This window comes from Semicossyphus pulcher, unplaced genomic scaffold (genome assembly GCF_022749685.1).
Source record: "Semicossyphus pulcher isolate SPU_LCO1_2020_fin unplaced genomic scaffold, fSemPul1.0.p SCAF_6, whole genome shotgun sequence".
NCBI classification, from domain to species: domain Eukaryota; kingdom Metazoa; phylum Chordata; class Actinopteri; order Labriformes; family Labridae; genus Semicossyphus; species Semicossyphus pulcher.
Genome location: NW_027211737.1, coordinates 11,419,056 through 11,444,519, shown reverse-complemented (window position 1 = coordinate 11,444,519; position 25,464 = coordinate 11,419,056). Strand labels below are relative to the sequence as shown.

Sequence of the window (25,464 nt, the reverse complement as noted above, 5' to 3'; positions counted from 1 at the left end):
AGGTGGGCCGGAGCCGAGACGCCAAACACAGGCTATGTTCAGCTGCTGCAACAAACATTTCAAACTTTTACCATGAGTTGTCTGACTGAACTAGTATTCCCTAGAGTTGCAAGTGTAGAAATAGGATTAGCAGCAGCATGGCGTGTCCTGGTCTGTAACATCACAGTGACCAGCCTGTTGTTTTGTTTTCTAGATCGCTGGAAAATTATCCATTATCACGAGAAAACCAGCTTTGTTATCCCGAGATAACTTGAAAAATAAGTCGGGATCTCGAGAAAACAACTGGAATTTACTTGCTATCACAGGAAAACTGAGTTAATAAAACGTATGGTTGCATGTCCGCTTAGGGCTTCTGTAGATACCACCAGGGGTTAAGTATCTGTTTTTATTTGGATGAATGGACCCTTTAATTGTTGACTTAACATTTGTACTGGAAGCTGTCCTAGAAAACCTCACCAACCTGCATGGCATCTTCTCTTAGGTAACCTTAGCTGTGAAGCACTGTGTAGTCTGTCTTTCAGATGTGGGTATGATAAATCTAAAGTGTACACTATTAACAGTATTTATTTGGTTGATATGAAATAAAACTGGAGTTTAATGTTACAACTTAAGTACTAAAGTCTTTTGTAGTTCATCAAATAAGACAACTGTCATTTAAATAAAACTATACATCACTGTGATCATTACATTGTAGGTCTCCAGCACATATCTTTTTTATTAACAGCAGACATTTGTTGACCAGGACACATTTAAACAGAACATGGAGTTACATGGTTTCTGCAGGATACCTACAATGTGTGAAATCAGACTGTCTTTATCGATCCAAGTCTGATCCGTCCTCTTTTCTTTGTTGCCCTCAGGTGGACAAACTGGAGGAGGCAGAAAGCCAAAGGAAAACCGAAGATGAGGTGACGGAGCCTCAGCCGATGGTGTTCGGTAGGTTGGCAGGCAGGATGTCACCCTGAGGGAGAAACGATTGGGGCTCCTAAATAGCAGAAAATTGCCTCCTGCTGTGAAAACAGCAGCATGTGAGCTGCAGTATTTATCAGTCAGTGTCCAGCTGTCTGTTTGACCTGGCTGGAAAATGGCTGCTGGTGTTGAAATTCAATGTTTAACAAATATATTCTGATTGGATGGAGGTAATTGGAAAGCAGTTTACTCAGTACTTCAGCACACTGGAAAATCTGTTTGCTTGTTAAAGTCAAATGTGTGTAATTAAGGGCAGACTCAGTCGATGGAAAACACTATTCCTTTGCTATTGTGCTGGCACAAATTCACCTTCACCGTGAAGGTGACTTTTTTTTTATCTGAACTGAAAACACAGATAAAATAAACTATTTGGGTAACTAAAAAGTTTAATCAATGATCTCTGGAGAGAAGTAAACAAGAACAGATCATCAATGTTAACTTCACTGCAAAAAAGCTGTTTAAGACTGAAGACTTCAGTTTCGTTCTCTTTGGTGCCTCTAAATGGCGATAAATGGAAATTGCAGAAGCAAACTTCCCAATTTAACCAGACGTTCACGGTTGGCTCCCTTTGTTACGGTTGTAACTCTTGATTTTATTCGCTGACGGTCGCTTTTCTTTTTAGACAGTTTGCCTTCATCTGAGCGTCGAATTTGTTTCTTTTTCACTTATTTTTGAAGTTGTATCTGTAGTCATCCATCTTTTCTTTGTTTTTTTCAGCCATAGCAGATTACTCTTTACACGCAACATTTACAGAAACCAGAAATACATCTGCTTAGCTCCGCCTACCCTCTCTGGCAGACCAATCACTGCTGGGTGATGGAAAACACGTCACTAACTGGGCGCCGCTTGTGATTTTTTCCGCAACCGCGCCACAGACACCCAGTCTGTAATAATACTATATACTGCAAATGCAAAGGCTTTCATCAGTGGGCCATAGGCTCAATCACCATTGTGTTACCTTATTCGGCGATAGATAGAGACGTAACAGACATTTATTTAAATGGAAATCTTCAAGATTATATCTCTAAAGTAGAAGCTGTGTATATTTTCATGTAACCTTGTGTGCATGTGTTTGTGTGTGTTTGTATCATCAGGCCAGCAGCTGATGCTGACGGGCTCTGCAGCACCAGTAGCTCCACAGCCAGCTTACCCTGGTTATGGTTACCCCGCAGCCGCTCCAGCTGCTGGTTACCCTGCAGCCGCTCCAGCTGCTGGTTACCCTGCTCAGCCCCCTGCGGCCCCCGTGGGCTACCCGGCTCAGCCTGTTGCTGCTGCTGCTGGCTTCCCTGCTCAGCCAGCTGCATACGGCTTCAACATGTAGAGGCCTGACCTCTCTTCTCCCACCAAGCACCCCTGTTTCCCCTCCACACACTCACACACCTTCAACCTAAACCACACTGATCCGTGCTGCTCGGGGTCTCAGCTTGCCGACTGACGGCGACTGGGCCTCCTTTCCTAACAAGACTCCACCAGACCTCACTGAAACTGCAGTAGAAACCCTCCACCTCTACTTTCTCCACACACACACACTCTTCAGGACAGCTAATGGACCCTCCCTCCCCTCCTTTTCCTCCTGGACGTTATAACTGCATCTCCGATTTACACAGCATGAAGTCACCTCTCAGCTCCTAGAGGAATTAACAAACCGAAGATAACAGTAGTGACACCAAACCACTCTGTTCTGTTGCTGTTCCATGTAGACTTTATTAACTATTAATTATTAGAGCAGTTTTTTTATTTTAATTTTTCCTTGAGATTCAGCACTGATGAGGAAGAGACTTTGTTACAGAGGAGTGAAGGGGCATTTTTGTGTCCATCTGGCTCCTGAAGCACTGCTACGGCCTTACACACTCTGACGAGGAGGCAAAAAACGGGCTCATTCGTTCATGTTACTTTCGCACCTGTCTCACGCTCTGATAGAGAGACAGGTACTGTGCAATAGTTCTGTTTGTCCTCTCACTACAGGTACAAAGTGTTTGCTGTATACGGACTAAGAACACTTGTTTAAGAGGTTACGGTACTGTCTGTGTACGTGTGTTGGAATATGTGTGTATGTGTGTGTGTGTAGCCTCTGAAGCCTTCAAGGGATATGTCACCAAACATAAAGACACTCAATGAAATGTCCACTCCATTGCAGCCGCAAAACTTAAAGGACTCTGATACAGGAGTTTCAGGATGATTGTGACAAAAAGAGAAAAGAAAGCGACAGAAAGGAAGTGAAATAATAAAAAATGCTATATGCTGTAGTCTGTGCATGTGCTGCCAAACTATAAAGCTGCAACCAGGAGCACAATTTTCATGTTACACTCAAGTATATCAAGTATTACTAATGTTGTGTCAAAAACGAAGTGATGTTCGAAGAAACTTTCTCACCCGACTAACAGAAAAGCTCCAACAGACTTGAGGGGAATGAAATGAGGGGAACATTAGCTCACATCCTGGTGGTTCAAAAAATAAAATCATTATTGTACTGAAACTGTATAATTTAAGATATATTGAAATACCTAACTAATCAAAGAAGTCAAATATTATGGAATACCGTATGTATTGTCTATAGTGTGTTGTTGTAGTCTTAAAAAAAGCATAATGATTTTTGTAAGAAAAGGACAAAATGCAAAAACAGCAGGTGAATAAACGGCAGAGTCTTGAGGCAAGGCTGCTGGAAGTGCTGATTGTTTACTTCCTGTGCTGTCCGACAGTCCCTGTATGATACACTCAGCTCTGTCCCAACATGGAAGCAGAAAGCCTGAGCTGCACACGAAGCACTCCCTTTATCTGCACAAGTCATGCATACAGAAAGAGGAATAAAGTTTACACACAGTGATGTCGGTGCATTTTTTTTCCAAATTATGTCACATCAGGAGGAAGATTTACACTCTCTAGAAAGTTCAGACTGTATTGTGTGTTTTTAAAGCTGTGAACATGGTTTATGACAGGGCTGTTCTGTTGCACCCTTATTTCCATCCCTTGCTGGACCCAGACTGACATTTTGGTAACCAACCTGCCAAGACCTTATTTATGGTTTCTGTCTCTGTGAGAGCTGCACGTCTTTTGTTTGGAGAGGGTGTGGTAGGGCTGTTTAAACCTACTGCTTTCTGCTGGGGAAATGCGTTTTGGTTTTGGTTGTAAAACATTTAATAACAGGGGTATCGGATTTTAATCCTTCTCAGGGAGCAGCATTCATATGGTAAACCAGACAGAGAGGCTGAGCCCCGCCCTGTTCTGGTGTGAAACAAGAGTAGTCAGTCTCCTCTCACCCTGCGATTACAAAAGCACCCAGAGAGCCACCCACTGACCCCTGAGAGAAAACTAGCTCGTGGTTGTTAAAGTTGAGTCGCTTTACGGAGAAATATCCAGGTTCCACGCGGCAGCAGGATACGGAGACAGCTGTTTATCTGCCCCTCCTTTGCTTCCGGTTTGCTTTGCTCGCTTACGTAGACCTACTACGGTCGTGCTACCGCGTTACCATGGTTACAAATAACAGATATTCGATATAGCACATCCCAACTTCCTTGACAGTCCCAGTATCCGCCCACTGTCAACACACGGACCCGCCGGAGTCTCCGGGCGCGTCTCAGATCACCTGCATCCTGGAAAGCGCACGAGACCGCAGCCGTCCATGTGTTGCGCGTTCCGGTCTACTTCAAAATCAAAGAAAGCCACCTCAAGAAGATTAACATCATTTAGACTCCACGCTTTCTTTTTATTTCTACTGTGTATTTCCTGGTAATCATGCAGGATAAAGGCACATTTATCAGCCCTTTTATGAGACCACGGTGTCTGGCTGCAGCGGCGCCGGCGGGGAAAGCCAAACTAACTCACCCGGGGAAGGCGATCCTGGCAGGTAAGTTCAGCGCTGTTTGTCACGCGGAAAAGTCTAGAGTTTGACAAAATGTCACTTATGCGAGTTACACTGAAGTTAAATATTAGATAAGTACTTTAAATACATTTCAAATGCACTGTGTTAGCTTGTTCCTGGAGCTGTTTAGACTCATATTAGAAATACGGAGTAAATACATGAACCGCAAACCATTCAAACAGCGTGGAGTTTTCATAGTTTTAAAATTGCATTTAATCTTATTTTAAGAGAAAAATCAAGTAGGCTAAGTAACACAAATTATAAAGCAACTAATGCAAACTTATAACGATGTCATCATACCATAATGCTGTTCTTTTTAAATTTTTGTTGCATCGTTTTTGATTTGTTGCAACAATGACAAACAATTGCATTCTCTGGTGACACATTTCACTGTCATGCTTTGGGAGCTGAAAGCTTGAAGTCAGTGCAGCTGCACAGAGAAAGTGTAAGACATGTAATACCTGCCTCTTAAACATGGACATAAACTTTTGAAACAGAATTTTCCCCTCAAACTGTGTTGACCCTTTGACCTTTTCATGATATTGTAAAAGTGAAATGCTTTTGAGAGCTCCGTGCCCAAAAACAAGACATCAAACTTGGTCCTCTGTCCTGATAAATAGTGGTTTTCTTGGCACCGTCATATCTTACCTACTGCACTGATGTGATTGTATCCTTTTAATCCAAAGATCACCTCTGTAGTGCACTTTACATAATGCTGTTAGAGCAGACTGATGCATGCAGCTTTGTAGGTGACACTGAGGCATACACTGGAGTCTTGCACAGTGTGTCAGGAACATGTAGAGGTGTGTGGTGATCAGAAATGAAAGAAGTGAAAGGACGGAGAAAATAGAGCACAAGAAGCTGATGATTTATGTGTTCAAATTCACATTTTTCTGGGTGCTTTAATGCCCAGATCCAGACCAAAAAGCATCTGCTGATGAAGATCATGTGATTACATCTACAGAAAGTATTTACCCTGAAGCTGTAACCAGCAAATGTTTGGTGTATTTTTGCTAACAAATGACTAAAGTGTTAAATCAATCATCCACATTTTAACAGATCGATTGATTGACAGCTCAGCACTACTTCAGTCATGCTTGTTTTAGTCATTTATCCCCGCTGAGGTTCAGAACCTGGGCCCTCCCCTGCCACTGCTGTGCCCCCTGAAACCTCCTCTGGACCCCCTGTGTGATGATGATCAGGCTGCAGCCCCTCCTGATGATGAAGAGCCTCTGAGAGCGGCTCCTGTGTTCAGGCTTCATGCTGCTGTCTGCTTTCTGCTGATTTCAGCCTTGTTCTCTGGCAACACTTACATGCTGAATGTTTTATTGTTTTCGATGAATTCCTTTTGATTGAGGATTAAAAAGCAGTTTTAGGGCTCCAAGTAATGATTATTTAAGTTTTTTTTCCTTTTTTTTTTCAATCAAGTTAATCATTTAGGTTACAAAGCCAAAAAATAGTGAAATTGCCCATCATAAGTTCAAGTAACCGTAGTGACTTGTGTTTTACCTATAGTCAGTTCAAAGCCCCTATATATACAGCTTTCTTTGCAATTCATGCCATGAAATTTAAGCATCAAATCTTAAGATTTAGGAAATATTTGGTTTTTTAGTTTTTGAAAAAAATATGAAATTGTAAATACATTTTTAATTCATTGTTTCAGTTTCAGTTTTTAGGTGTTATCAGCTGCTATAAATGACAAAAAGTAAGTTTGTACACGATTGAACTGCCTCCTTTATCTCAGATTTAGATTCAGATAGAGTGATAGCAACATATACCATACAAAAATGACAACACAGTAGCATCTAGCTGGAATTAGGTGCAATAAAAAAAAAATACTTAAAAGAAGTAAAACCCTGAAAAATACACTTCATTCACAAATGACTCCAGGCTTACAGTATGTGGCTGTTCCTTTAATTTATTGTGCTTACATTCATATTCAGTCAATGTGTGATTTGGACTCATTTACTCTAACAGATAAAATAGTTCAATTACAAAAGATTCAAACAGGATTAAACATTTAAAAACAACTGCTGAGTTCACTGTATGATGTTTTAAGAGGAGTAAGACTAAATCTCATCTCCTGACTCATGTCGTCCTATCAGCCTCTGAGAAATGGAGCTGTGGCTCTGTGGTGAGACCTTTCCCCTCCCCCTTCGGTCCCGTGCAGCCTGATTGACTGGATATGGCCCAGCGTTGCTCCCTCTCCTCCTCCTCGCTGTGTCGTTTAGCTCGTCTCAAGCCTGTCTGTCCAGTTTTGCAACAGCAGCACGATTGCATTCTCTGTGTCTCAACCTCTTCTCCCAGCTCAGCTGTGAAGAAATCACTGATCTACCACTGTCTTTAAAAAGGTTTTCCAAGTGTCAGTATGTGTAGCCTTTTTGAAACTGGATCACTGGGATGACTCAGCGATGGACGAACCGTCACTTTAAATCTGACCCGAGATATTGTCAATCAAAAACTACAGCTGATACTTTACAGGACACAAATTCCTCTCCCTTATCTATTAGCGTGGCATGCTAATGCTAGTTTAGATTTATCTGTTATTGTTAGCAGTATGTGGAGAAACGTGCCACACGTCCATGCCTGAAGGCTCTGAGTGGACAAAACAAAAAGAAGAAGGTCAGAGCTTAATGGATGCACAGTAGTTGTTTGGGAGGAGGGGTTTTTAAAGCTTGTAAGAGGTCTGTGGGCTCTTTCTGCTCCCATTGGTTAGTTCAAGTGGTTTCCCAGCAGCCACTGGTGATGACTGGAGTTAAGATACAGAAGGAGGGAGCATTTTATCTGTGACAGGCCTGAGGGAGTGAGAGCGGCCCAAATGGATCTCTGGTCCTGGTTTGCTGGCTGTTGTCGATCTTACACTGTTGTGGCTTTCATTTATAAATCTTCAGAGCAGAGTCTAAGAAGCACAAAGATGGCTTTAGAGAGAAAGTTCTTTTTTGTGTTTGATTTTGTGATTGTACACTGAGACAGGCTTGTTTTTATGTCACTTTTCCTGCTCTCTTTTCCTCCCCTCTCTCTCCCCTGTTCAGCCTCAGGGCAGGCAGTTAGCTTTTCTGAGTGCTTGTCTCCTCTCAGGCTCAGACGACTCGTCAAACTGTGCGCTTACTCCCTGTTTCCTCACGTCACAGGTGACGCACTCACAGTCACTCCCTCTCCTCTGGTCTGCTGCTCACAGACCCCGAGTACTGCGAGGCGAGATAATAAATCACAGTGCACTCCCAGCAACCCCCTCTGTAACAGCTTGTCAGCTCGATATGGGGATAACACAGCCATGGAAACAAACAGAAATTAATGCAGTTACTTAAATAAAGCAGGCCTTTATGACTGCCACTTTAGTTCTATATGGTCTTTTGTCCTTCTGTTTTTAAATATTTTGGATATCATTACCGCACCATTTTGTATGTTTCATCTCATAAATTATAAAACAAATATACTGATCTTTCCCCATATTTATCTTGAGCAAACCCAAACATTTAGAGTGATATCTTCGCCTGTCATTCAGCCACAGGTTTTAATTTATTCCATCATTGTGTAGAAAGTAATTAGCTTTGACTTGAAACAATACAGCAATACATTTCAGTCAAAGTTATATAATCAGTACAGGGTCATTTGTCTTCAAGTAATTAACACGTTAAAAAAACAGACATCTCAGACTTGAAAGATGGTTGCCCCTCAACAATCTGTTAAAGGCCTTGACAGCCTTTTTCTCAGTTGGCTTCATGAGGTTGTCTGGAGGGAAATATCTGGCTCTGTAGTTGCTAAATGCTCCCCTATCTTCACCTGGTAGCCACTTACTTTTGCCTGTCTTGTTGTTTGGCTGTGGGAAGGTGGTTTATAGTTGGTAGTGAAAACAGCTGCCTTCTGCCATCTGGAAACTAAGCGGTGAAACAGTAAATGTGGGCTGTGATGCCAAAACAGTGAGATGAAAGACTTTAAAATGCTCTATGGGGCTGAGGGAAAGTAGAGAGTACAGTAATTGTTACCAAATGTTGACAGCATAGTTTGTGAGCACCGATTAGTGCTTAATAGCAATATTAATTAGATTAGATTAGATTCTTAGATGTCAGAGCTTCCTTGAATGCACCACACAACCAGCATTAAACACTCTGATTCAAGCCTCTTCAAGTTGCTATAGATACAAATTAACTTGTAATGGCTAACTGGAGATCAGTAGGTAAACAATCACAAATGATGTAAGTAATGTAAATTTAAATTGTGGAATAAACTGTATTGATCCTTGCAGTCTAGTCTACAGCTGTACACACTGTTAAAACAACCTGTGCGTGATTGTCCTGTTCATGTAAATCACTGTACAATCTGCGTGCTGCAGGGTCTTCAGCAGTTTCCATGTAAAATTAATCAACATCCGTCCTGTAATTAAGCACCCGTGTAGCATTAGGGAGCGTTGTTCAGGGCAGAGGAAGCCTAAAAGGCCAGACGTCAGATGAATAATTCTTTTCATGTTTCGCGCCAGGCAAACAAGAATGTTATGCCTTTATTAATAAGACACTTCATGTTTGAAGTAATCAGTCCTCTGGCTGTGCACTTTGTTTGGACCGAAGATATACGGCCTCTTTCTTTAATACTCCAGAGAATTTAAACTGATATGATTATCTAAATAAGGAACATCTGGATGAATAATAGATAGATCCTGCTATGAAACTGCTTATTAATTTGCTGGCACAGGCATTTATTGGCCTACACAATAACAAACACATTCATACGTGAGCCACACTGTTGACTGTTTTAGGTTGAGTTTTATTGTAGGAGGGAAACTTTGACTCCAACAGAGCTCAAAAAGATAGCTGGCTTAAGAGACTGCTCATAAAATAAAGTTGATCTGAGTCTTGAGCTGCTTTGCTGCTAGTGAAAATGTTTGTTTTGAAGGGAGTGGAGCTGTCATGCTGGATAGTCACTTCTTCCTCAGAAAAATGAAGCTTCTTAATGGACCAGATGTGTTTGAGGCTCATTAGAGTCACTGAAGCAGGCAGGACAGGATTTCAGAGACTGTTCCTCCCTGTCAGCTGGCTGTCCGCCTGATCACCTGGCTCCCTCTGTGCCTACAGCACTGCAAAAAAAAAAAAGAGTATGTGCAGCTTGCATTCATTAGTATGTGTATGAATGTTCAATAGTATGTGGAGCTGTAACGATAAGTTGATTTATTGATAAGTCATTAACTAACTGTCGTGGTTAGAAGTTAAAAGTAGTTCCAGTTGCTAGTTTCAGCTTCTTGTTTGGATGATTTGCTTTTCTTTCTCTTTTCTTACAGTAAACTGAAAATTGTTTGATTGTTCGTTTATCACTTATAGCATTAGGAAATATGAGATGGGCATATCTAGGAAAAGTCCTGCTAACTTTGTCATGTCCTTTTTTAACACGACAATGCCCCCCTGAAAATATCAAGGTCCTAAAAAAGATGATTTTCTAAGTTTGATCTGGAAGAACTTGATTGGAGCCCAAACTTTAACACCATCAAAACTTTTTGGGATGAATTTGAACACTGACTGAGCTAAGCCTTATCACCCAACATCAGTGGTGGACCAAACTAACGCTCTTGTGGCTAAATGGGAACAAATCCAGGCTGGATTTGCAGGAAAGTCGATCCAGCTGTTGATTAGTTTCCCATTTTACTACTGGAGCTAGTGATAAATCTTACATGTCCACATACTTTAGGCCAAGAAGCATCTAAATCATTCAGATACCAATACCAGTTATGAAAATGTGCCCATCAAATCCTAAAATCAACAAGTAGGCTAAGCCAGTCAGTGCACTCCTTTGTTTATTAGACCCCCAAAAATTTAACTTATTTCCTCATTTACCAAACACTAGCCTCCACAGCAATGTAATATACTTTGGCTGCCACAAGCAGCTACTGTTTTACAGCAGAAAAGAAGAACTGAGTTTAGGTAGATTATCTTGTGAAGATAGCTAACAACAGTGAGCTGCTAGCACAGTGTGTGTTAGTCAAGCTAGCAACATTTTTTAATCTGTTTTCACAGCAAACATTTTAAGGCTGTTTTACATTTTAAAGATAATATCATTGAAAGCTGTAAAAACATAAAATCAACAAATTGAAAAATCTATTTCTCTCACACTCCTGGATGTAAGGGGGATAGCTAGCTCAGTTGCCGCTAATGTTAGCAAGCTAAGCTTGTTTCTCTATGCTCAGCTTGTTTTTCGGTGAGGAATCCTTCTTTGTACTAGACCTGACACACCACAATAATGGTCATCATATGACCATATCTCATCCAAACAGGGTTAGAAGTATACAGCTGTTTAACAAAATCATATGTAGGCCTATAGTTTTTTTATTGCACTGCAAGAAGAATTTAATACTCAAATCTTGATTCAAGTTTGTTTTGGGAGGATAAAAATGCTATAGGATCATCTCTACCTACAATACGAGTTGGGGGAAAGCTGTCACAGCTGAGGGATGTCAATTTAATAATTTAACTTGCCTTGGAACACAGTGTTACCTTTCAACAGTACATTAGCTTATAGGGTTTGATTTATTAAACTATTGCACAGCTCGTGGAAGCTCGTTCTCTAAGAGTCTTTGGAAGCAGATTTCTATCACCAGTTTTCACCGCCTCTGGGTTCTGAATATTACTCCAATACCATTTTCATTCCTTTTTGTGTAATAGTAAGTGTCAAAGATCTATGAGGAAGCATTGATTTTATGACACAACATGGCGTTGGGGGATGAGGAGAGAGGAAGGAAGGTGCTGCTGAGAGAAAAATGAACAACAGTAGACGGGAGCGAGCTAAGATAAAGATTAATGACCACTCTGTTCATGTAACCCACGTCTGGCAGCGACACAGGAGTCATTTAGGATGTCATCTGTGAATGTGTGTTTTGGAAGTGGACTGAAACATGGACTAGAAGGCGAACAAACGGCTTCTCCTCCACAGACTGTGTGTGCGTGATGAGGATTGATCTTGTGTGCTGTGTGTCTGCTGCTGGTCGGTTTCTCGTGCTGCGCTGTCCCGACTTAAAACAGATGAATGAGGTTTATTGTTACTTCTTCCTTGAGATACACACTGACCCACTGATCCCAGATCAGGTCAGCTGAAAATCAGCATCATGTGATTTCTGGCAACATTACTTACTACTCCAATAGGATTAGAAGAATTACAGCTCACAGGCCTGTGTGTGTAAGATCACATGAATGTCACGATTCAGCTTGCACTGTTTCAATGGATTTTGCTGATATTTTAATATCAGAATTTTGTTACTGTGTAATCATTAGTAGAGATGATAAGTGGGTACATTAGAAGATTGTGCAGCCTTAAGTAAAAGCCATTTTCCTGTATTGATTTCCTTTATTAAATCAGCGGCTCTCACAGAAAAGGAGACGTAGATTAAGTAGATGAGTCTGAGGTTTTTCAGGGTATTTAGTTTGCGTTGTCCTCGTCCATGCGCTGGTTTAAATATATGGTTTTATCTTTAGTGGAGGCTCTGCTCGGAGGTGCCGCCGTGATAAAGGTTGTGTTGGCAGCAGTGACATGTGAGAGGTGCCAAACTGATCAGCTCAATGACTCTATGCATGTTTGGAAGTGAGGTAATGTGCCATTGGGGTCGTATGTGACAATAAGGCAGGATACACAGTGAAATCCATCAGTTCTAACAGATAGTTGGTCAAGACTTATAAGTCTTCACACATAAAGAGAATCCTGCCAGCTCCCAGTCCAATTCAGATAATCTTATTTAAAACATTTTCCAGAAATTCTTCATTAGCTCTTTATCTCTTCCATACCAAAACACTTTTATAATGAAAATTACAATCTTCTTTTTATTATTATTTTTGGTCATTTCTGCCTTTATTAGATAGGACAGCTGAAGAGGAAATAGGAATTATTTCCCAGTAGGAAATATTGGGAGAAGAGAGTGGGGGATGACGGGCAGTAAAGGGCCGTAGTCCCCTGCAGCCGCTGATGGGACTGTGGCCTCTCTACATGGGGCGCCTGCTCTACTGATTGAGCTAAACCAGCTCCTGAGAAAACCTGGAAACAATTGATCACAAATAAAAGCAGTTAAAATACTATTATTCTTGTTTTTTAAGAAAAGATTTAAGACTAAATGACTTAATCCCTTGTAGGAAGTTGTAGTGATAGTAAAACAAGAGTTGAGAAACATTTAAATAAGCACATGGATTGCACCAATTTTCTACTAATTGTATATTTCAGATGAGTCTTAAAAGGATACATGTTTAAGATAGATTGATAAGATAGATGTTTCTTATATTCTAGGTAGGGCTGAATGATTTTCAAACATTTTCTAACTGATTATTTTTTACTTTAATTGCAACTTTGACATGATTAGCAAATTTAAAGGGAATGATAATTTTGACTTGATTATTCTCATTTTCATTGAAAAACATATTCAAAATAATTATAGTGTGATTTTTGTGGGGATCTGTACCAAAAAAAGGATATGTGGTACTTACGTCTGCTTATGATGTGTAGGCCAGAACTCTGCAGAATCTCTGCAGCACAATATTTAAATTAAAATTGTATTTTGACACACATTTCACCTGAAACAAACTGCGATTTGGAAATTGCAGTAGGCCGTATTACGATTTAGATAAAATTTTGATTAATTGTTCAGCCCTAATTCGAGGTAAAGCATAAAAGTCTTTTCTGTAAAAGTCTCAAAAAGCATGTTCAGTTTATGTTCTTGTGAATCTTTGCAACTAAATAAAAACATCTGTTTAGGTCTGGTATTTCCCAGAAACAGCCAAAATCACAACCACTTCCTGTTAAAACAATCCATCCTTTTTTCGCTAAAAAAGCCTTTTCAGCTTTTCACTTCCCATTCTTTGTTGGTTGTGGGTTCCTGACTTGGCACAATTAAGCATCACGTACAGGAAAATGGTCCTTATGATTTAACAGAAGTTTTATCATAGACCAGACATTTCTTTTATTTCTATGAGGGGTGTGTGTGTGTCTGTTTCTGTGTAACCATACAATGTGTGTTTTCCTCGCACAGTGTGTGAGTGTGTGTTTGTGTCATTGAGTTAATGGAGGGTCTTGGCCTGGGTAATGGAGCCCCTCCCTGCAGGCTGAGAGGATAATTTAATTAATGTCAGCCCTCTCTCTCTCCCTCTCTCTCTCTCTCTCTCTCTCCATCCTCTCTCCTCTCTCGTGACTCATCCGTGTTTTGCATCAGCCTTTGGGACGCTCGTCCTTGTCTACTCCAACGGCGACTTCAGGCTGGCCCCTCCACCAGTCACTCACATGTTCAGTCATTCACTTAATCACTTGCATGCTTTCTTTCTGTCTGCTTCTTCTCTGTAATCAACGTATTTGAGACACAGCTACATTTTCTCTACACTTTCTGTTCCCTCCTCAAACAGCCCAGTGTCTCTGTGCAGCTGTAGAGTTCAGCCGTGGCAGAACCAGTTGATTTATCCTCACTCAGCTCGTTACTCTTCCTCCCTCGGCTGCCGTGCTTTAATGTTTATGGAGGGAAGGCCATTTGTGGAGTCACTGTAATGATCCATGACGTAATGGCACCTCCTTGCAATACAAAAGGCCGAGTGGGGACTGAATCAGGCTCGGTTAGGCTGCGGCTAGGCAGGCATGCTGTGCTAAGTTTAAGCAATATGTGTGAGTGTGATACTGCTCTTATACAACAGTTATACAAGCAGCAAATAGTAGTAAAATGTAATAATCAACAGATTGTTTTTGCTCCATCAACTCAACTAGCTCCACATCTTAACTGAAACTGTACTTTTGTTGCCAAGCAACCCAAACTTTTCTCAACAATTCTCCTACAGCTGTTTTTTGTCATGTACATTTATCTGTTTTAATTTATCATCAACCAATGAAGTACGAGTCTGCTGTGTGATTCAGAGGTACCAGCTTGATCAATGTAGACATACACAGTCAGCTGTGATGCTAATTAGCAGTATTTGGAACACCCGGCTGAGGCAGAGTGATACACAGAGTGAAAAGTCCCAGTGATGTTGTTCTCCTCATCAGCACTCATGGAATCCTCTTGTCCAATCAGATTACTTGGTCGGAACTAATTGTTGTATAATTACGTCTGTTGTTAATCTATTGTTGATGAACTTCTGCTCTGATTGTTCTCAGGTGGAATTGCAGGAGGAATAGAGATCTGCATCACCTTCCCCACAGAGTACGTCAAGACCCAGTTACAGCTGGATGAGAGGGCCAATCCACCCAAATACAGAGGAATAGGTGAGTGTGTGTGTGTGTGTGTGTGTGTGTGTGTGTGTGTGTGACATTTAATAAGGAGCTGACCCTCAGCTTTTAGACCATTTTGCCAATATATTGAGCTGAAAACAGGATATCATTTAAAATCAAATATTTGCCAGTTCAGAAACCACCCACTGATATCAAGCAATATCCTTTTCAGATGCTTTTTTCCACCATAAAAACTTGCAGTGAGTTAACATCATCAAAACTTCAAAAAACACAGTAAAATTGAAGTAAAACAACGAGACTACTACTAAAATAGAAAAGTTGATATAAAGCTCATACTGGCCGACATCTACCTAAGACAGGATGAATGAATGGAAAAAGTGCTGCCCTGGCTCTATTTAAAGGCAACTCAATTAGCACCAGCGCCATTAAAGGTGGCTTATTAACACTTAGCTCATGTGTTTAATTTGTACAAAGACCATGTTGTACAAACAACACAACAGTATAATGTTATTGAGTTTTATGTACCAGACTACTTCTATCTATCTATTTATCTATCTACAGAGATTCTGTTTTTCGTCCTGTCTTCCTCTCTCAGGAGCTCATTATCTAATTACCCATCATCCCCAGGTACATTAGGGATTCTGGCAGGCTGTCACTGAGCTTGTTTATATGACTTACGACAGACCACTGCACACAGTGTATGTACACTGGTATCATCCATGCATAACAGCGCGCGCACACACACACTTGCAGGATGTGTTAATGTTGGCTGGAGCTCTGAGGATGGAGACCATGCTAATGAGCGCAGCAGACAGCTGTTGCTTTTTCAGCTCAGTTGTGCTCTTGGTGCGACAGCAGAACAAGGATCACAGGCCTGATGTCTCAGAGAGGAAGAAGCAAGTTCAAAGAGAAACACAAACAGAGTTTTGGGGATATCAGCCTGTGGTTCAATATGTTACTTTTACTTTTTGTGACTTAATTAACCAGAAGTTAAAACATGTTTCTGGTACGTTCTTACTATATGGTGTAATGAAACATGGAAAATATGTAAGGAAATAATTGTTTCACTACATTGATTACAAGGAAGACGTATCAGCTATGACGGTGGCTGGGATATTCACACAAGTATATAAAAAAGAAAACAGCTAGAAAAATTGTTCAGCGTTAAAAGAGAGCACATAGTACTGAGTTGTTTACAGTATTAACATATGTGTTGAGGGAGGGAAGCTACTGGGCTTTCTTCAGGCACACTCGCACTGAGTTAAGGACTTCGTTTAAAATGCCTTTATTAAATCAGGGCATCTCTCGTAAAAAACATCTATATTACAGAAGTAAACGCCGACCGGTTTCGACCCTCATCGGGTCTTCCTCAGGGCGTGGCTAGGAAGAGACATGACTCTTCCTAGCCACGCCCTGAGGAAGACCTGGCTCGGTGCGAATGTGAGAGCATACACCTGGAGTTTAACAACTTGCTACCGTGAGCACCTCGTATCCCTCTTTTTCTAACTAACATGTGTGTCCTCCTCCAGCTGACTGTGTGAAACAGACGGTCCAGGGTCACGGGGTCAAAGGCCTCTACAGAGGACTGAGCTCGCTGCTGTACGGATCCATACCCAAATCTGCCGTCAGGTGAGAAATGAACTTAAAGTTTCTGAAATATTTAAGCAGAGGTACAAGACAAATACATTTACCAAAGAACAGGTGAAATCTCTCTTCATTAATATTATTGCTATTTAAAGATTAAAAGAAGCTAATCTAAATTGTACTAATAGAGGAATTGATGGATTAATTATGTCACATTCTGCTGTAATTTCACTCTTACCTGTGAGTTGGTTAAACTGGCATTATCATAAAAAAACGACTTTATGTTTATAGTCTAATTAGTCTAACGTGTAGAGTAAAGGCCGGGAGACGCGAACACTTTTAGCCGTTGTGATCTTTTACCTGAAACCACACTCTCACACTCTCCAATTATTCTGGCCCATTACCCACAAGGCAAGGCATAAATGCCACACCGGCCTTCAGTATAATTACATTATTCTTTCACAGCAGTGACATTTATACACACAGAGCAGTGCATGTGCGCACACACTCACACACGCACACGTGTTGCCGAAACCAAGTCAGACGCTTTTTGTTATCCGTTTCATTCTTTCACTCCTTGCCGGTCGCTCTTTCTTTCTTTCTTTCTGTATGTGTGTGCGTGTGTGTGTGTGTGTGTGTGTGTGTTATGCTGGGGGGAGAGCCTGTCTGTACGATGGAGAGACAGGCGCAGCCAGGCGGAGCAGAGATGCCACTCAAACTGAGGCAGGGTCTCAATGGGGGAACAGAGAGGGAGACTTGTGTTGGTACTCTGTCAATGGATGTGTTTATGTTTATGTACAGTGTGTGTCTTTGTGTGTGTGTGCGTGCGTGCGCGTGTACATATGAGTGTGTCAGTCAGACTTCAGCACCCTTTTCAGTTGAGGTCTGAAGGGTCTGTTTCTGCTCTGAGAGAGTTTTCTCTGAGGAGATGTGGCACTGAGGAGTGCAGAGGTTGAGGCCATGTGCTCTTGGCTGCTCTTCTTCACATTTTATATTAAGATGCATATGAGTGGCTACATTGCATATGATAACAAAATATACATTATGATGAAATGATTTAACCTATAACCTTTACCAGCACTAAAAATGTAGTACTGGTAACCAACAGCATTTTCTCTCTCTTGTTAACAATATGTGGAAATATCTCAATTTCAACATTAATTTCATAGAGTGTCTGTGTTACGTTTTGAAAAGTAAAACCATACTTGCAACCACTTTCTGCTCACTATTTCCCTGACTCACCTTGACTTGAGCAAGCTGTAGAGGTGACAGCTCTCTCTCTCTCTCTCTTCATACTTTATACATTCTCAGGTATCTGTTTGGCATCACTTGAATTAGTGTGAATCAGTAACGATACGAGAAGATAATCCTTCATTGATTTAAATTTGGGTGTTGCAGCAGCACAAAGACAAATAGCAAGTAAGTAAATACAGTGTAAATATAGTATAGATAAAATAAAATAAGAGGAACATACAGCTGTTATACAAGTAGGAGTAAATGACAAATTAAAGATAAAGTAACATGTATGGGTAATAGCAGCAGCATTTTAGCAGATGAGATAATACAGTATGATATGAAGTATAAGGTATACGATATGGTACAATGTAAGGCACAGTATAAAAGTGGCAAATAAATATATATATATAATATACAAGATATAAATACTTGACAGTGCAGTTTCCACATGTGTCTGGCTAATGAGCTGTTCAGTTTGGAGAAGGAAAAATTGTTGAGCAGAAATGTGTTTTTCTGTCTTGTTAGTCTTTATTAAATGTAACCTTTTTTAGACTCTTATTTTCCAGAAAGATCTAATTAGAAAAACAGCAGCAATGAGCAGATGAAAGAGAAGGTGAAACATGACGCAGAGATTAAAGCCGTTCAGATGGAAACACTTAGATTTGATTTGTGGAGACTTTCTTGGCACTTTTCCATTGACCACCGCTTCCTCTGAATCGTCTGCTTGATCATTCTTTATTTTCCTCCTGTATCTCTCCTCCCCCTCTCCTATCGCATCTTCTCCCTCCCTTACCCTCTTCCTCCCCCATGCCATTAGCTGATTGCCTGCGCACCATCGTGCACCGTACAGTCTGCTGGAGGGTTGTCAGGGAGGTACGAGAAGGACATAGGAGAGAGCCATTGACCTTTTTCTCTACTTAACCCTTCTTCCATATATACATCCCTCTCTGCCAAACCTCCTTTCCCTTTACTGTTTCCTTCCTTCCTTCCTCTTCACCTTCTCTTCTTCTAATCAGCACAACTGACCTTGCAGAAAGACCCTCTAATGAAGATTGGGCAGCACTCTGCCGTCCAGACTGACTCATCTCAGACTGTGGATGTCGGCCAAAAGATGATGTGTCACATTCTGAGTGTGAAGTTTGGTCCACTTGTTACGGGGAGGGGACACTTAGGAGTAAATTGGCACAGCAGCAGGAGTGACAGCGGTATATTTCTCCCCAGCAGCTTTTAATGAATAGCATTTGTTTCACAAGGTTAGTTATTAAGTGCACTTCCATTTCTGTGCAGTCTCAGAGCTGTGGGGACGCAGACTTTTCATTTTTCTTTCTCCAAAGCCTGAAAGCTGTTCGTAGTCAGCAAGTGGTGAGCAAAAGAGAGAGACGAGAGGCTTTATCTTTATGTTTTGTTTGTTCCTGCGTGGCAGAGCGAGTCAGTTAATTGTGTGGATCTTTCTTTTAAAGCAAACAAACTCTGTGCTAAGAGAGAGACAGATGTGGATGGTTAATGAGCCGAGGATGGAAAGGCAGATGGAGAAGAAAACTGAAATCGTATGAGCAGACTATAGGAGATTATTTTTTTGTTCGGCCCACGGCGGCAGCCCAAGCAGGCGGAGGAGAGACGGAGAGGAGAGGAGAGACAGAGCATTCATCAAGACCAAGTGTCTGTCCTCCCCCGCCCCTCTCTGCTAAATGTACCGGGCAGCGTCCTGCCTTCACCACAATTCAATTCCATCTATAAATAACCTTTCTTGTAAACGACTCGCTGGCACAACATTTTCTGATTGAGGAGATAAACCATAAACCACACCTCTCTCTCTCTCTCTCTGTCTCTGTATCTGTATCTGTCTCTGTCTCACTCTCTCTCTCTGTCTCTCTCTCGGCTTGCTTCCATGGCAGCTGTTTTTGGTCACTCGTTTGATACAGAGAGACTTTATTGGTGTATCTTTAATAAGGACACAGTCAGGACAATAAAGTCAAAGCCTCAATCACTTCCTGCACTTTCAGCAGTTTGTCTCTGCTAGAAATCAGAATAGGAAGGAAGTTTTTTGCCCCAGGGTGCATCCTTTTTTTTCTTTGTTGGTAATCAGTGATTCATGGGGCAGAAACGTCCTCCTTTAGTACCTGATTTCTGCTGATGAGGAGCAGCATAGCCATCTTTCTATCAGCAGCCTTTTTATTATGCTGTAGCTGCAGTGTCATCTTTTTTCTTTATTGAAATGTTTTACTTTGGCTTATTACTTAATCATTTTGATCGAGCACAAATATTTGCTGTAAATTGATCTTGGATGGTTCAAACTGCATAAATCAGAAGGCAGAATGATTTGATATTTTGTCCTCAAAGAAGTAAAAGGGAGCTGGAACAAACAAGAGAAAAGGCAACACAACAAAAGAACCTCATAACTTCCAGCCTGCCATGTTAATAAATAAAATAAAATAAATAAAATTCTTCTTTATAGGTTCTTTTAAGTGTAAAAGTTGTGCTTTTATAGCTTCCAGGAATTTAAACATAACCAGAGAGTTGAACATACATGCCACATAGAGCAGTTTTGCAGAGATGTACTCAGAAGTTTTTTGTTGGGTTAACATTTCCCATAATTCCCTGCTGTCTCTGTTCTGTTCCGTGTGTCAGGTTTGGGGTGTTCGAGTTCCTCAGTAACCATGCGAAGGATGAGTCGGGCCGGTTGGACAGCACCAGAGGCCTGCTGTGTGGGCTCGGAGCCGGGGTGATGGAGGCTGTGTTAGTGGTCTGTCCCATGGAAACTGTGAAGGTATGTTCCCAACTGGTCTGTGATCGCTCCATATTGTGTCTGTGCTCATTCAATGTATCTGCATGTTTGGAAAAGAGCCAGACGAAACATCGGTGCACTTTCCACCAACGTGCATGTCTCCCTTCTTTTAATGAGTATAACAATATTGTCTCTTTTGGATGTTCCTTTTTTATCTCTGAAGGTTAAATTCATTCATGACCAGTCTTCAGCCAACCCCAAATACAAGGGCTTTTATCACGGAGTCCGAGAGATCGTCAGGGACCAAGGTAAAGACCAGCTTCAATACATGTAACCCACCTGACCTCTAGTGGTCACACAGGGTACTGCAGCTGAAAACATTGAGTTAATTCAATGGTGTGGCATCCAGACTGTTTTTTAAAGATATAAGAGAAGTATAATTATTTATTTTGCCTTGTCAGGATTGAGAGGAACATATCAGGGTCTCACTGCCACCGTCCTTAAACAAGGGTCCAACCAGGCTATTCGATTCTATGTGATGACCTCCCTCAAGAACTGGTACAAAGGTCAGTGTGAATAAAGCTGTATGTTTGTCTGTTGTAAGTGTGAGAGATATTTAAACAAACAACCAACACTAGGAATTAAGAGCCAGCTTAAGAGTCTTTGTCTTAGGATTTTAATACCAGAACTAAATTTGCATCATCACTGTCACTGACTCCTCTGTGGTGTCCTTTCACCAGGTGATGACCCCAATAAAGCCATTAACCCCTTGATAACTGGAGCCTTTGGAGCCATAGCTGGAGCAGCCAGTGTCTTTGGAAACACCCCACTGGATGTCATCAAGACAAGGATGCAGGTAAATAATAAAACTACTGTTTTTTGTGCTCCTTTCAAATTCAAACTTGTTAATTTATTGCCACCATTTGTCATTTATTATAAATAATAATGCATTTTGATTTCTTTCCAAAGGGTCTTGAAGCACATAAGTATAAAAGCACAATGGACTGTGCTGTAAAGATCCTAAAATATGAGGGCGTGGCAGCGTGAGTACACCTTCAGATTGATTTAGTTTCACACCTCATATAGATATATACAATAAAACAGTTGTTAAAAACTATCGACAAAGACTTTAACATAGTTAAAAAGTAGTAGTTCAAAAATGTGATTTATTTATGGATCTGCAATGCATGCAATCTTTATGGGTATATGTTACCGTAGTGCTGCTTATAGAGATGCATCAGACATCAATTAATGTGCCTCCTTTTTTAATATTTACCTCTCTTTGTGTTCATCTGTAGTTTCTACAAAGGAACGGTTCCTCGGCTGGGTCGTGTGTGTCTCGATGTGGCCATAGTCTTCATCATCTACGAGGAGGTGGTCAAGGTCCTGAATAAGGTCTGGAAGACAGACTGAGCTGCTGAACGTACTGTACACAGAGGGCGGCGGCGGCGGCTTCCTGCTTCCCAGGCATCAGACACAGATCTTAGTTTCGCAGGCCTCCTCTGCTGGTGAGAGGGCGAGACAGAGAGCTGAACTTAGATCAGTGTCGCATGCAAACAGGAAGTTAAAGGAGGGGGCCACCGAGAGAAAGCCTCAAAAAAGGGGCTCAGTGTCGCTTACTTCTGGACAGCTGGAGTGTGTGCAGAAACACAAGACAAGACCAAGTGTTGATTTCACAAAGTGGGCTTATGAAGTGAGCAAAATAACTTTGAGAAAAATGCTTCATTCTAGAGAGACTTTATCAGTTTCTAAATGTGAAACAAAACCTTAATACAAGTCTCAAAAACGTGCTGAAGGCTGCTCATAAACATATTTAGCAGCAGAAGTTATCTGGTTCACTTTCTCCATAAACCTGCTTTGTAAAATCCCCTCCTTCATTATTTCCAGTCCTTCCCAGCTGTGTTACAGATGTTTACTGCAGGTCTGCAGGTGTCTCACTGGATCCTCTTGAGTTCTGCTGCTCTCTGTCTCCTCTTGTGCCTCTTATGGTTTCTAATCCAGAGGAGTCAGACTGCAGCCGGTCGCAGTTTACAGTCACATAAACTGCACTTACATCCATAACCAAGCCTTTAAAAGAATGATTTTACATCTATGAAATGCCAATTATTTTTATACAGCGTAGATTCTAATTTAGTAATTTACCAGCATTATAGTTTTATTGTAAAGTCTGATGTATTTTATTCCTGTGCCAAATGCCAATCCTGTTATACTATGAAAGCGTGTTCATGTGAGAACATGCAAAAGTAGCCTAAAAAGAGAGAATATAAAGACTTATATTGTGACTAACTTTATTGATGTATTTATGGAGAGTTGAATGTTGAATATGTAGATGGTGGAGAGACTATTAGCTGTTAACTTGTGCCACATGTGTCAGGTGTTTCCTGTATTTGGGTCGGGATGTAAAAGTGTTTTTAAGATGTTAAACAAATATTTTATTGCTGTTTCACTGTGAGTCTAAACGACAAACACGCAACATGACCTCAGAGCTTCTTTTAGCCTTCAACCGAGGCGCAACTGTTTGGCGGTTATTTTTATTCTGTTTACATCTGAGGCAGTTTCAGGTGGATGCTGGGGTGGTGGTGGGGCTATAAGTATGAGTGCAGTACTGGTGCAGGGCAGCGATGGCAAGAACAGAGCAGAGAGAGAGACGGGAAATCTTGCAGCTTCAATAGACGCCAAATTGGGAGGAAGTGTTTGTCAGGTGACTGTGGAGTGTGACGCATGTCGGGTGTGAAACCAGAGCAGCTTGAGTTGCCTGCCTGAAGTAGCTTGCAGGCGTCGGCCCATTAATTGGAAAGGAAAGACACATTTATGTTCTTTTTATTTCAGGAAATCAGTCTTCGTTTGTTGACATAACATGTAACTTTTGATGGGGAGGTCATGGGTTCATTTAAAGGGGTCATACATGGAAAAAAATAGCTGGGAATCACAATGTGTTTTAATCAATTAACAGTGCCGTTCTGTTTGGGTGCCATCATGTTTCATCCAGGTTTGTTTTTACTTCTCACTCATGTGCCTTTAACTGTATAACTCTATAACAATATCCCAATCTATTATTAACCTGTTAAACCCCCTTATTTATCCTACTGTCATAAAATCAAGTGTTCTGGTCATATTGTTTGTATAAAAACAAATGATACAAGGAATGTTGTAGTGACGTCGAAATAGCCATAATTTAAAGGTATTTATTGTATTAAAATTCAGGTGGATTATATTTTCCTAACTCTGACTCAATGTCATTTTTTTGGGTATTTTTCTTTTGGCCACACAAAATTGTGTCCTGCCAAATAGCCAAGAGAAAGTCTTATTGTTAAAGCAAATCAATGTAATCCAAGGTTCATGTGTGAGTGTGTGGAGGCAATGTAGCTCTTAATGATGACGCCTGTGCAATAAACATCGTCCCCTCCTGTCCGTGCAAAATGTAAAGTCCTTTGTGGTGGAGGGATTTCAATAAATCAAGCCTCTGAAAAGTTGAAAACTGGTTGTCTTTTTTTATTCCCCCTCTCGTTCGTCTGCACGTTCGGTTACTACAGATCACGTCGGGACAAACCATGGGGGGCAAGTAGGGGAGGAATCGAACAGGGAACTCTTTGTTCACGTTTTGGCTGATGCTCATGTCCAGTGATTCAACTATCCATCTCTCTCTCTCTCACTCACACACACACACACACACACTCACACACACACACACACACACACACACACACACACACACACACACACACTTCAAATCCCCGGTGCCCCAGTGTTTGTTGTGAGAAGGAATGCTCGGCTCTCTGTAGAAGATTGGAATGAGGACAGTATGTAGTGGACGTTTTGGCGTGAGCGAGGAGCTGAGGAGAGTCCGCAGAAATTCTGTGGTTGAGTTGTAATACCACATTCAAACTTTACTTGAGTCAAAGTACAAAAATATTAGCATAACCACAATAAAGCTCCATTACTTCCTGCCTACTTTTGTAGATAACTATTGTAATATTGTTTTTCTTTTAGCCGCTCTCTCGCTGTCTCTTGCATGAACTCACACACTTTATATTTTCACTTATATTTGAGTTGTTTTTGTAGTGTATTTATGGAGCTATCTGTCATTATAATTTCCTTTAGGATTAATAAAGTTCTATCTTATCTTATGTCTTAGTCCCATTTAAGATTAATACAGAAAATAATGATATATTATTATCATAATTATTGATAAATTAAAGTAAAGGAAGTGGAGTAAAAGAACAATGTTTGACTATCAAAATAAAAGAGCAAAAGTGTTTGAAGGTGTAGGACTATAAATAGTCTGGATTAGTGTAGCATACAGCACATAATGGAGGTTATGAATACATTAATAAGAGTCGGTGTAAGAGGAGATAACCTGGAATGGCAGCATGAACTAAGAACAATACATCACATGCCAAAAAGTTCCTCTTAAACAGCAGGTGGAGCTGTTGTCAGAGCCCAAACACATCTGAGTCTCGAATCCCACACACACACCGAACACACACACACACTAGTGATGAGAGAGGCCTCCTCTCTCCTCATATCTGTACAATAGGGCTTTATTAGAGGGGTCAAAGAACCTACCAACCTCCCTTCATCCTAAAATCATCACTCCCTCCTCCTCCTCCTCCTCCTCCCCCTCGTCTCCTCTCTGATGCTGGACGGAGGTTTGCTCCAAAATTGCCAGAAAGTCTCTCATCATCCTCTCGGACATTATAGCCACACAGCTCCAGCCTATAGATCATCTTTGAACTCTTTCAAGAGATGTGAAGCATTTCTTTGAGGAGTCTGCCGGTGGCTGCTAACAGATCCGTGCACCACACACAACTTCAGACATTGCGCACTAATGTTTGCTCGCACATCTATAAAACATTGAGTCTTGTACTTTCCTGCTGCCCTTGTTTGATGCTTCTTTAGCTGGACTATTTGAATCATT

At 41.0% G+C, this 25,464-nt stretch overlaps 2 protein-coding genes across 3 annotated transcripts in view; both read left to right on the top strand.

Moving 5' to 3' along the window:
- Window positions 1–3,787, top strand: part of cltcl1 (clathrin, heavy chain-like 1) — a 32,061-nt gene extending 28,274 nt beyond the window's left edge. For both annotated transcript variants that reach the window (XM_069682354.1, XM_069682353.1), the window contains 2 exons: window positions 861–936; window positions 2,064–3,787. In XM_069682354.1, the coding sequence (XP_069538455.1) occupies window positions 861–936; window positions 2,064–2,290 (303 nt within the window). In that variant the 3' untranslated portion in view covers window positions 2,291–3,787. The remainder of the gene's footprint in view (window positions 1–860; window positions 937–2,063) is intronic.
- Window positions 3,788–4,572: 785 nt separating this feature from the next.
- LOC138610274 (tricarboxylate transport protein B, mitochondrial) lies at window positions 4,573–24,001 on the top strand. Its single transcript, XM_069683000.1, has 9 exons — window positions 4,573–4,813; window positions 14,927–15,034; window positions 16,531–16,630; window positions 20,450–20,588; window positions 20,770–20,854; window positions 21,008–21,112; window positions 21,287–21,402; window positions 21,516–21,589; window positions 21,845–24,001. Exons 1-9 carry the CDS (start codon window positions 4,702–4,704, stop codon window positions 21,957–21,959), a joined length of 954 nt encoding a protein of 317 aa, XP_069539101.1. The 5' UTR covers window positions 4,573–4,701; the 3' UTR covers window positions 21,960–24,001.
- The last annotated feature ends 1,463 nt before the right edge of the window (window positions 24,002–25,464 follow it).